Raw genomic sequence first — 12,685 nt, forward strand, 5'->3', positions numbered from 1 at the left:
CAGGGGGCAGCCGGCCGCGCCCGTCTTTGTGGACGGCGGCGCAGCAGGAGGGCGCGGTCGCGGGCGCAATAGGGGGCGGTCGTGGGCTGTCCTACGCAGCAGGGGGGTGGGGACGGTCGTAGGCGGGGCAGGGTCGCCGACGCTGGGGACGCGGGTGGCCGAGGGGAGGCGGCGTGGTGGTGCGCGGGAGGCGCGGCGGCGGCGGCGGCGACGGACTGAGGGAGAGAGGGAGTCGGGCCGAGTGGAGGGAGAAGGAATGAAACGATAGAGACTGGGGGCCCATTAGTCAGCCGGCTCGGCGCCAAGATCTACGGCGTCAAGCTAGACGCTCTATGGCGCCGTGCTGGCTGCCAGGTGAGCCCCCCACGCCGCCGTGGCCCCGAGAGCTAGGCGCCAAAGACTCGATCCGGCGTCGAGACGTGTAAGATAGACATCAATAACGACGGCGCCGAGGTGAGGGTTTATTTTTTGAAAGGATACCTATATAGACATATTTGTAAAAAACTTTCAGAAAAAGGACGAAAAAAACAAAAAAATCGGGCCTAGACTCTGAGCAACGCCGCTCGCTGGGAAGGGTGGGTCCCATCCTAGAAGTAATGCTGGTCATGATTGGCGCAGACAGTGGAGGTGACCTGGCAGCCCCCTACGCCCAGGCGCCCGGTGCTGCACGCGCTGGAGACGTCCGTGAACCCCGACTCCAGCGGGTCGGCGAAGACGGTGGCCATGATGCCGTAGGAGTCGGCAAGGGGGTAGGCGAGGCCCGGCAGCCTTCCGGGAAGGCCGGCGAGCAGGGAACGGAGGGCGTCGTTGAAGCCGGCGGCGAGCTTGTTCCGACTGTCCGAACACGCGCCCGTCGCGCTGAGCACCCGTGCAATCGGCAGGCAACCGGCTAGCCCCACGTTGATGATGGCGAACATCCTTGGCCCCATCCTGTACAGCTCCTGAAATATGAGTACCCATGTCAACTATGGAGGCAAACGCACCAGCTGGCTCAAAGGCTGTTCGGCAAGATTATTAGACCGGTGATGATGCTTGGTAGTAGCTCTATTACGTACGTACCGTGATGGTGGCCGAGTAGATGGAGATGAACCTTCGGTTTGGTTTGCTGGAGCCTGGCATGTCGATGCCGTAGTAGGGCCTGTCTGCCCTGGGAACGTTCTTCCCCGGCAAATAGTTGTTGCCGACGTCCAGCGTCGAGTCGCTGAACACGTACACCGCCGGGACCTGCCGCAGGATGTTATTACTCGGCGGGGTGCTGCAGCCGGCGACGGCGGCGGCGCCGAGCACAAGGCAAAGAAGAAGAGTAGTCTTCGCGGTCAGCTCGTAGTACCCCATGGTCGATCCGATCGATCGCTAAGGGCGTGCTGGTACGAGTGACGTTAGGAAGTGTCACGTAAGAGTGTCACGTGGGGTGATTGGATATTAATAAAAAAAGTAAATTATAGAATCTATCAGTTCTTCACGAGACAAATTTATTAAGCCTAACTAATTTATCATTAGCGCATGTTACTGTAGCACTACATTGTCAAATTATGGACTAATTAGGCTTAAAAGATTCGTCTTGTAAATTAGTCGTAAGCTGTGTAATTAGTTTCGTAATTAGTCTATATTAGCCCCATTTGGCTTGCTGAAATTTGACTGAAACTGGCTGAAAAATAATGTTCTGGCTGAATTGTTGTGAGAGAAAAACACTATTCTAGCTGAAAAAAAGAAACCAAACAAGCTGGCTTTAAGGTAAACCGAACGAAGCTATTTAATACTTTATGCATGTGTAGATCAGCGCTTTAGAGGAGAGGTCGTTGTGGCCACATACGTCGGGCGGCAAGTTATGCGTGCTGCTCGTTGTGTGGCGCCGACGATGTGATTGCTGCTGGCCGTGAATGGGCGGCGGCCCATCATCCTGTCCACGCAAGTTGCAAGCCTGCGCGTGGGCACTGCACGCGGATGTGTGGTACAGGCGAGTGCTACGTCCCATATGCAAGCTCGTGCACACTGCGCTACTCTACAGTCTACACTGGGTGGATGCATCGGGACCAGGGTTCAGAATTTCGGCCGGTTTTCACCGTAAATCAGCGATTTTTTGTTCCTACCGGTGACTTCTAGTAATTTCGATTCCATTTCATTCAGATTTTTCAAATTTTAGATAAAATTTTATGGAAATTTCAACCGATTTTTACAGGTTTTTACGATTTTCGTTTCTATCCGTCCCCTCTGGTATTTGTGTTTCAACCGGTACGCTGAACAGGACTGCAATCTCCAAATCGTCAGGCCACGAATCTGCTGCCATGCGGTGCTTTATTAGGCGCATTTCGAAAGGCAGAAAATATCTAATAGCCGGTTTGGATGTTGATATTCAGGCACATAATTTGGCATTGGCATTAGATACCCCCAATTTTATTATTTGGATGGTCTGGGTATTGGCAAGTGGAATCAAGCTTCAATACCGCACAACATTGGGTCCACCTGCTCCAACTAGCCCACAATACCGAGGCCTCCCCATCAGTATTCACGTGAATCGACCGCTTCTCCCTGCCCTTTCTTCCCCATGCATAATGGACGGAGTCGTCACTCACTGGTGCTACGGCCGGAGACGGAGGTGACCACAGGATGACGACGGCGACACAGGCACCTTCCCTCTCGCTATCCTTCTCATAGCCCCCTCCGCTGCTCCAGGTAGCGCCACCGCTTGCGACCGGCCGCCGCCGTCGCATGACCCTACCATTGCGCCCACACGCAGCCACGTCGCGGGAGCTGCCTCTAGCTGGTCTGCGGATGTCATCTGTTCCGTGAGGACCCCGCGCCCTCACCGGCCTGCTCTCGCCGCCGGCGAGCTCCCGCCTATAGTCCAAATCGGGCGGGCAGCATCGTGCGTGTGTGGGTGCTGTTTTGCGGCGAGGTGGGGAAGAAGGCTGGGGCACTGTAGATCTATTTCGCGGCGAGGTGGGGGAGAAGGCGGGCGCACTATAGACTCCTCGTCTTCTTCCACTCCGGCAAGGTAGGTTCTATGTTTGTAGGTGAGGTGGGGAAGAAGATGGGTCAATTCCAATTCCACGATAAGCACATCCAAACAATAATTTGTATTCGGCACTACATTGGACTTCAACCGACAATTCTATCTATATTCAAATAGCCACTTTGATATTAGTATCGATTTCCAATATAAATCTGATTTGGTATTGGTACCAATTTACCAATTCAATTCCAGAGTCTCCAATATCTACATCCAAACGGACCCTAAGAATCACGTTGCATTTTGTCCCTACTTTTTTTTTTGTTTTTCCATGTTGTCTGTTATTTATAGGCAATCGGAGTGGTACCATAAAAAGGACAAACATGACTAAAATATATGGATCGTCTAGCCTGCATGGCAGAAACAAATTGAAGCTTCGCAACGTTGCAGCTCTTTCCGAGGTAGACATATGGAAGTATGGAACGCTGGTATCCCTCCTCACTTGGATGCAAAGCTTTGGCCTTTCATCCTGCTGACGATTCTGTGGCGGTTGTGGGACGCTAGGAATGGTGAAATTTTTTCCAGAATGAATCCCCTGAACTCCTCAAGTCGTTCCATAGTTTCAAAGGTTTGCGATGACCTTGTAATTTGGCGTAAACGCTTTAGGCTTGATCAGGATGTTACTAGCCTGAAAAACTGGCGCTGCTACCTCCTTAAAAAAGCATGCATGGCTGAGACTACTTCACTCCTACATATATGGGCCGGTCTATCGGCTAGCATGGCTGATGAAACTAGTTCACTACTATAGATTTAATAATAACTATTGGTTACTTTCAAACCCAGGGTAGTGAACAGTCATAGATAGGTTTTCATTAACGGTCTGCGGCTACAACTGACCGTGGTAGGCTACTTTGTAAAAAAAGTAATTTTTTCATATGAAGTCGGATTAAGACAATATTTATACTAAAATTATAGAGTTCAAAGAGATCTAAAGCTTTCTAGTTGTCAACTTTTAAATTTGAGATGATTTATATGTTTAAATATTTAATATAAGTTTTCGGATAGGATTTGAGTTAATTAACAATGTTGAATGGACCTGAAATCAATACCAAAGTTGTAGTACTTGACGAGATCTATAACTTTAATTTCCGGTTAACAACCTTTTTCATTTGAGATCATTTAGAATGTCTAATTAATATATAATATAAGATTCATAAATTGTGGTTAAAAAAATAGCATCAGTAATATAGTCACAAGTGTATTTTGTAACTCAGAAGGTATGGATGCTCGAGAGAATATCAAGGTACTAACGTCCTGTTCGCTTGGTTGATAAGTCATAGCTGAAAGTACTGTTGACTGATTTGTTATGAGAGAAAAATACTGTTCGTTGGCTGAAAAAGTACAACTTGTAAGCCAAGCGAACAGGGCAGGCGTAAGTTCAAATCCTGATGTATGAATCTTTGCTGGCGTATAACCTTACTATAATAATAAAAAAATTGCCGAAACATGCAAAATGTGAAGTAAACTTTCAGTTTGGTTGTCTGATGCTACACTGAAAATGTTAAAGGGATTTCATAAGAACTTTCATCTCCACTAGAACGGCCGGGCTGACTACTCTCCCACAACCTTGAATCTCAGCAGGCTCATCAACAGGCTAGAGTTTGTTACTATGTCAATCTAACACAGCCTTGAATTTAACTAAGTCAATCTTATTCAATTTGGCTTGCCGGATTCATTCTTTATTGCACCTACATTTATTGCGGGCCTAGGAGATGAAACCCAAAAAAATCCTGTTGGCGTAATCCTCTTAGCTTGGGATTTAATTATTGAAATAAGCTAGTTCCAAACCTAGAGCAGTATAATAGCAGATTGTAAGTATGCTAAATCCTAGGACGGAGGAAAGAGAAGAGGAGAGAGAAGAGAAGCAGCATGTAAACTTACAGCTAGCTTATGCATAAGAAGTCAAGAACCAAAAAACTTTATGGGACAAGAAAGTGATCCATGTATTAATAGTGGAGAGCTAACCATTATACGGATTGGCTAAGAGATAGGCCGCAAAGGTCCATACTGTCATCAACAGGCTGTATTATTAGTCTGGTTAAAAATACAACAATGATAGGTAGAGGACATAGTGGCTCTAAATATGATGCAACGGACATGTTTGCTAGTATTTAATAACAACACATGTGGGAAAAGTGTGGCTATTAGTTATCCTATCTTTTTTTAATCTTTTTTTGGATACATATATTATCCATATTCATTGGGACTTTCACTTTCCACATCCATACCCTTATCCATATTCGAAAAGAACAGATATTACGATATCCATTTCCAATCGAATAAAGATTGTTTTAAATATGTGGACTGTCCATAGGGGATAGTGTTTGAAATGTTTAGGGTAGCAAAATGAATCAAGTTTTTTTTGGGACAAACAGAGAAACTAAAATTTCCACGTTAGTAAAATGTGTACATTTTACCTTTTTGTGAAATGAAAGATCAGTGCAGTGTTAAAGCTCATAACTGTTGTTAGGTACTACCAGAACGAGGTCAAGGTTGTATCCGATCAAAAAAAAAAAAAAGAACGAGGTCAAGGTCACAGGGTACTGCTGCATCGCTTGCTTCCTTCCATCTTCCCGGAGCAAACACAGAAAGCACCTCGAGTAATAGATGTGTGAGCAGCAGCAACCAGCGAGTAAGCAAAAAAGTCAACAACTTTTCTAGGCTCCGCAAAAAAGTCAACAACTTTTCTAGGCTCCCCTAGCTTTTAGCTTGTCAACATCTCCCTTCCCAAGAATCTAAGATAAAGAAAACGCCCTCAACAAAGTTCCCTCCTCTGCCATTCAGCCGTTCAGGGGAGGAGGTTGAGAGGAGCTCGTCGCCTCACCCTCACCCATCCGTTCGCTTCCTTGGGCATCTTTTCTCTCTCCCCAATCTACTCCCTTGTGCACATCCAACATAGAGCAGCGAGCACCAATGGTCTGCGGCGTGCCGGTGAGCCGCAGAGGCAATAAAGCCCCGGCGGCATGCGGTCTGTGCAGAGGCGAGCTCGCGTCGATGCGTAGGCAGGCGAGCCCTGGTGGTAGTCGCTCGTGCATGACCGCGCGAGCACTACTGGAATCCACAAATTTGTCGAGCGTTTTTATGTTTGCCGAGTGTATTTCCTCGGGCACTCGGCGAACAAGTTCTTTGCCGAGTGTTGCTCTAAAACACTCGGCAAAAAAAACTCGACAAAGAGGGGGGTTTGCCGAGTGTCAAAAAAAACACTCGGCAAAGAGGGGGTTTGCCGAGTGTAAAAAAACACTCGGCAAAGAAATAAAATCTTTTTTCTGAAAAAGAAGGAGAAGAAAAAAATAAAAAAAACTTTGCCGAGTGCTCAGATCTAGAACACTCAGCAAAGAAATAAAATCTTTTTTTCGGAAAAGAAGGAGAAGAACAAAAATGAAAAAAACTTTGCCGAGTGCTAGATCCAGGGCACTCGGCAAAGCCCCCGCCCGCCACATACTTAACACGCACGCACACCCCCTCCTTCCCTGCCCCCGCTCCCATCTCCCGCTCCCCGCTCCCCTCTCCCTGCCCACCGCTCCCCTCTCCAAGCTACCTCCGTGCCCCTCCCCTCCTTCCGCCGGCGCCACCCCCTCCTTCCCCGGCCGCCGCCCCCTCCCTCCCTCCCCTTCTCCCTTTCCGGCGTCGGCGCGCCCCTCCCCTCCCTCTCCGGCGCGCCCCCTCCCCTCCCTGCCCTCCTTCCTCTCCAGTGCCGAAGCGGCCCCGCCCTCCCCTCCTCCCTCTCCAGCGCCGGCACGGCCCCGCCCACCCCTCCCTCTCCGCCGCACCCCCTCCCCTCCCTCTCCGGCGCAACCCCGCCCTCCCCTCACTAGATCCGCCCGGCACTCAACTCCCCTCCCTCCTCCCCAGATCTGCCCGCCCGCGCCCTCTCTCCGGCGCCGCCGCGCCGCTCCCCTCCCTCCCCTCCCTCTCCGGTGTGCCCCCCTCCCCTCCTCCCTCTCCGGCGCTGGCATGGCCCCGCCCTCCCCTCACTAGATTCGCCTGGCCCTTAGCTCCCCTCCCTCCTCCCCTGCCTCCTCCCTAGATCCGCCCGCCCACGCCCTCTCTCCGGCGCCGCCCCTCCCCTCCTCCTCCTCCCCGAATCCGGCCGCCGCCACTCCCCCTCTCTCTCCCGGTGGCGGCGTGGTGCTAGTGGTGGCGTGGCATCGGCAAGAGGCGTGGTGGTGGTGGTGGCGTGGTGTCGGCGGGAGGCGTTGTGGTGGTGGTGGCGGCTGGCGTGTCGGCGGCTGGCGTGGTGGCAGGCGCAGGAGCTGCGCGAGCCAGTCGAGCGCGAGGAGGCGACGAGTCACCAACGATGGCGGCGGCGCTGTTGGTGGAGGGGCTGGCGTGGAGGTGCTGTTTTTTATTTTGTTTGGAAAAATATTTGTCGAGTGTTTTTTGGGCACTCGACAAAGTCTTTGCCGAGTGCCCGACAAAAAACACTCGGCAAAGACTGTTTGCCGTTAAACAATTTACCGAGTGTCGTTTGTCGAGTGAGTGTAACACTGGCACTCGGCAAAGCAACTGTATCTGGTAGTGGAGGCCAGTGAGCCGCGTGGGCAACGGTGTGGAAGTAGGAGAGCTTCGCGGCACGCGCTCCACGCAGAGGCGAGCTCGTAGCGGCATGGAGGCAGGCGAGCCTTGACGGCAGCCGATCGTGCGCGATGATGCTAGGGCATCGAGCCGCTTATGAGGCGCAGTGCTCGGGTGCTGGACCTGCCAGGCACGACGCACTCGGCGCTCGACTGCTGGTGCTGCTAGGCACGGCATGCTCTGCTGCACTCTCCTAGTCATGCAGCTGTGGCTTCCCAGCCGGGTCACAAAGGCCGATGCCTCTCTTCTGCGTCGTGCGGCCGATGTCTCCCTTCCACGTCGTGTAGCCGCCGCCGCATCCAAGCGCCGTCGGGGCGCTGCCTCCAGTGAACTCCACATGCAGGTGAACCCCGTTCTCCCGAGCAGCAAATAGATGTTGCGTTGCGTTGAAGGCGTATGTTATGTTTCAGAGGTATGTTACAAGTGCTTCATAAGGATGTTGCAAAAGTAATCGGGATGTTGCACATGTTGCAAGAGTAAGTTTCAAATATTTTATCTGTTTTTAGTCTTATGTTGTAGCAAGTCTTTTTATGTTGCAAGTTGCAAGTGTTTCATGTGGATGTTGCATATGTTGTAGTGGCTATACAGGTATGTTGCAAGTGTATTGTTCCAAATGTTTCAGATGCTTCAGACATATGTTGCACGTGTTTTATCTAGGTGTTGCATATATTTCACGCATATGTTTGGAAGTGTTTCCTCCGGATGTTCCATATGTTTGACATATATGTTACAAGTGTTTCATCTGGATGTTGCATATGTTCTGCAATGGCTACCCATGTGTTTCCCTGGTGTTTCATACGTTTGTTGCAAGAGTTCATCTAGATGTTGCAAAAGTAGATATGGTGTTGCACATGTTGCAGTGAGACCCATCTGTAGAAGCCACCTACTACAGCTGATGGGCCCGCCTGCATGCGCTTGGGTGTGAAGGGGGCGCCATGGTGTGGGCACGAGACACAAAGTGCGCGTGGGCCACGGTGCGAGCGCGGGACATGGAGTGGTGCGGGCCATAGAGTGGGGCACCAGACATGGTGCGGGTACGGGACACGGAGCGGCACGGGTCCCCACATGAAGTAGGCGCAGCAGCCGTGGGCGTCCGGATGCTAGCCCGGTCTGGACGTCCGGGCGCTGGACATACCATTTTCACTTTCCACATCCATACCCTTACCATGTTCGAAAAGAACAGATATCATGATATCCCGTTCTCAATGGAATAAATATGTCTTAAATACGTGGACTGTCCAGAGGGGATAGCGTTTGAAATGTTTAGGGTTGCAAAATGAATCAAGTTTTGACGACAAACACAGAAACTAAAATTTCCACGGTGGTAACATGTGTATATTTTACCATTTTGTACGAAAGTTCAATGCAGTGTTAAAGCTCATAACTTTTGTTAGGTACTACCAGAACGAGATCAAGGTTCCAGGGTACATGCCGCATTGCTTCCTTGCATCTTCCCGGAACAAGCACAGAAAAGCACCTCATGTTATAGATGAGTCACAGAAGGAACCAGCGAGTTAGCAAAAGGTCGTCAACAACTTTTCTAGGTTCCCCTTATCCCCTAGTTTGTCAACATCTCCCCCTGCCTAATAAGAATCTAAGATAAGAAAACGCCCTGATGAACAAGCTCCTCCTCTTCCGTTCCGTTCAGGGGAGGAGGACTGGAGGAGCTCGTCGCCTCACCGAGGCTGTCGAGGTGTGCAGTTGAAGCCTTGAAGGTGAAGATATGCCGCCACCGGCGACCACCCCTGCCTCGGGAGCTGAGACCGCGATGCGCCCATACTTGAGGACGCACGGAAAGCAAGTCGCTAGGCTGCACCTTTTCGACTGGATCGTGCTGCTCCTACTTGTGGCCATGTACGCCGTGCTCGGCCTTCTCCAGCCGTTCCACCGGTTCGTCGCAGAAGACATGATGGCGAGCCTCCGGTACCCCATGAAGGACAACACCGTGCCTAGCTGGGCCGTGCCGGTATGGTACATCTATGCTACACCACATCTTCTGAAAAAAAATCATATGCGTTCTGGGTTCCATGCTTATATATCTCAAAAGATGAAATTGCAACTGCAATTTCTACTATCCAGAAACGAAGAACCTTGATTGTATTCGAATTCATTTTTAAACAGATTATTGCCATCGTTGTGCCGATGATTTTCATCGTTGGGATATACATCAAGAGGAGAAACGTCTATGACCTGCATCATGCTATTCTTGGTAGGTTAAGTTCTTATTTTTACGCTAGCTGATTTGATTTTTCATGGGATGTGTGGTCATCATCAGCTTATTAGCAGGCCTTCTGTTTTCCGTTCTGATAACGGCCATCCTGACCGTTGCGATCAAGGATGCAGTTGGCCGGCCGCGCCCGGACTTCTTTTGGCGCTGCTTTCCTGATGGAGTCCCGGTGAGTCGTTGCGATTGTAACTTCAGTGACTTGATCTGTCAGAGTTCATTCCACTGGTTCGTCAGAGGATCAGTGCTATAGCTTGCTTGTTGCTTCCTGTCGACACTTCGAGACTGTTCATTAGTTTGAGAATTAGAATGTTGATGGAAGCTGTAATTCTGAGGTAGTAACTAACTTATTTAGCTGAACATTATTTCCATTTTAGAAGTACAACAACATCACCGGAGGTGTCATATGCCACGGACAGCGGAGCGTAATCGAAGAGGGCCACAAGAGCTTCCCAAGTGGGCATTCTTCAGGTAAATGCTGAAAGCTAGCCTTCTCCGAATGCAGTTTGCCAGACTTGGATTGTCCATTTCCCCAGTTTGCAAATTGCAATATCCTCTGCTTATACATTGGCTGGCTGTCTTTCTTGTCCTCCTCAAGCTTGTTTTGCGGGGCTTGGATTTCTGTCATGGTACCTGGCCGGCAAAATCAAGGTTTTCGATCGAGGAGGCCATGTCGCCAAGCTGTGCATCGTTCTTCTGCCTCTGCTTCTTGCAACGATGGTTGCGGTGTCGCGAGTCAGTGACTACTGGCACCACTGGCAGGATGTGTTTGCAGGTGGAGTTCTTGGTAAGTAACCATCTAAAGTTACTCAGTTCAGCTGCTCTCCATCCTACTATAGCTTTTATGATTCCTGAAGGTCACACAGCAGCTGATTATATATGCTTGGTACAACTCTGCAGGATTGGTGATTGCTTCGTTTTGCTACCTTCAGTTCTTTCCACCACCGTACAGTAAACATGGTATGATGCTTAGTTGCATATGTCAGAATAGTAAATCTTCCTTAAATTTGTAACGTGTCCTCTGCAACTACTAAAAACACACGACTAAGCAAGTCTGAATTAAAAACCATTGGGCTTAGGCGCTTAGCTTGTTCTGGATTACGAATACATATCGTTTTAAATAAACATAGTCTATAACAGTGAAACTTTCGATCAATTTGAACAACAGGAGTTTGGCCTCATGCGTACTTTGAGCACATTCATCAAAACGAGGGTGAAAGGAATATACAGTCAACAACAAACGCGAATTTACACCATCAGTCACTGTCACTTGATCTTTCTGGATCAAATGAGATTAGAACTACCAGCCATGCACTGGATTCCATGGAAGAAGGAAGCAGAGATCAGTGACTGATGAATTCAAGGTTTCCGTTTCTTTCTTTTCTTTTATTTTTGTAATGCAGGTGAAAGGAATAAATGACTTCTTACTGAGACACGAAGTATGTGTTTCGTTTGGAGAAGATACAGGATGGAATGAATTTATCCCTGGTTTTTAGGATGGGACCGTCTTGGCACTTATTTGGCTAGAAAGAATGGGACCGTCCTATTTTCTTTTTTAGTTGGAGAGACTGTACTACATGAGATGGTTAGCCGTTTTCTGCCCGTTAGTCGCTGTTAGTGTATGTGGGCCCATTGACTACAGTGACTAATGTGTAGAAAACGGTTATCCATCTCAGGTAGTCCATTCCTAGAAAATGGTTATTCATCTCATGTAGTCCAATCCCACATTAATAGTGACTAATGTAGAAAACGACTATCTGAAGGACCGAGAAAGACGACCAGGGGGTGTGGCGGGAGCCAATCAAAATTTTCTTCCTAAATGGCCACTGTCCAAAACAACCCTCCATAACACCAAATCTCATAATTGTGGTGCCCTCGAGCCAACCGAAGAACACAACGGGACACTCACAAAAACGGAAAACCAATCGCAACACCGAAACTCACCGAGATCCAAAAGTGAAGCTCTCAACTTCCATCAATAGAAAGAAAGAGCTCACAGCAAGATCACTCAATCCAACTAGTGACTTGATGATTTGAAAAACTTCCTGGGCACCTCAGAAAACCCATGGAACAAGCAGATCGAAGAACGAACACCAGGAACTCAAAATCACCTTGGAGAGGCCTCCTTCCCAGACAAATCCGGCCTCCCTAGGGTGCAAACCAGGTCTAGCCGGGAAGCTAGGTTGGCCTAGCCTAGATGCTAGGTCGGCCTGGCCTACGTTGACAATTTTAGCAGCCCGAAACCAAACTTCAAAAAGGTGAAATTCATTCAAACGAAGTCCAATGGGGCTCAAATTTTGAAGATGTTCCCTGAGATGTTTATAAACTATCCCCAAAAGATCAACTCCAAAAGATCAAGGAACTCCACAGATCGAGAAAACTCCGAACCGGATTGGGGTTTGCCAAACTTTACTCAAAATCCCCCAATCCTGTGCTAATGAGGAATATTGTCAAATCAACTTGAAGATATGTTCCTCATGTGTCATAGCACGTATCCAACCATCCCAATCGGTCTCAAATCCCTCGAAAAACGAACTCACCCAAAACGCAAGAGAAGGGGGTTCGAGAGAGGAAAAAACGATTCAAATAAAAAACAAAAAGTAGGAACTTAGATCTCAGAGGAACAATTGCTTTATTTCTTGCACCCACAAGATTTGGTTCTTACATAGGACAACTTAACACAGTAGAGATCTGATTCTGTAAACGGATCTCTACTAGTATGACTCAGGCTTAGACGGAAAACAAAGACCTAACCACTCTAGAAATGAAAGACTAGAGAGATAGACTGGTTAGGAGAAGCCCCTCCTTATTTATAGAGCTATTACACAATCCCAACAATTCCTTTAGATATTTTGGTTGAACCACTTAACCCAAGG

General features: G+C 48.8%; 2 protein-coding genes across 2 annotated transcripts; one reads left to right on the forward strand and one right to left on the reverse strand.

The window, feature by feature from the left end:
* Positions 1-563: 563 nt before the first annotated feature.
* LOC136520264 (GDSL esterase/lipase At5g37690-like) lies at positions 564-1,335 on the reverse strand. Its single transcript, XM_066513715.1, has 2 exons — positions 1,060-1,335; positions 564-941 (listed from the first exon to the last, which is right to left on the reverse strand). Exons 1-2 carry the CDS (start codon positions 1,333-1,335, stop codon positions 588-590), a joined length of 630 nt encoding a protein of 209 aa, XP_066369812.1. The 3' UTR covers positions 564-587.
* A 7,860-nt stretch (positions 1,336-9,195) lies between these two features.
* On the forward strand, positions 9,196-11,307 carry LOC136520823 (lipid phosphate phosphatase 2-like). Its single transcript, XM_066514482.1, has 7 exons — positions 9,196-9,551; positions 9,707-9,794; positions 9,872-9,981; positions 10,187-10,280; positions 10,408-10,596; positions 10,710-10,769; positions 10,978-11,307. The coding sequence occupies exons 1-7, from the start codon at positions 9,309-9,311 to the stop codon at positions 11,157-11,159; spliced, it is 966 nt and encodes a 321-aa protein (XP_066370579.1). The 5' UTR covers positions 9,196-9,308; the 3' UTR covers positions 11,160-11,307.
* The last annotated feature ends 1,378 nt before the right edge of the window (positions 11,308-12,685 follow it).

Source organism: Miscanthus floridulus, chromosome 18 (genome assembly GCF_019320115.1).
Source record: "Miscanthus floridulus cultivar M001 chromosome 18, ASM1932011v1, whole genome shotgun sequence".
Lineage (NCBI taxonomy): Eukaryota > Viridiplantae > Streptophyta > Magnoliopsida > Poales > Poaceae > Miscanthus > Miscanthus floridulus.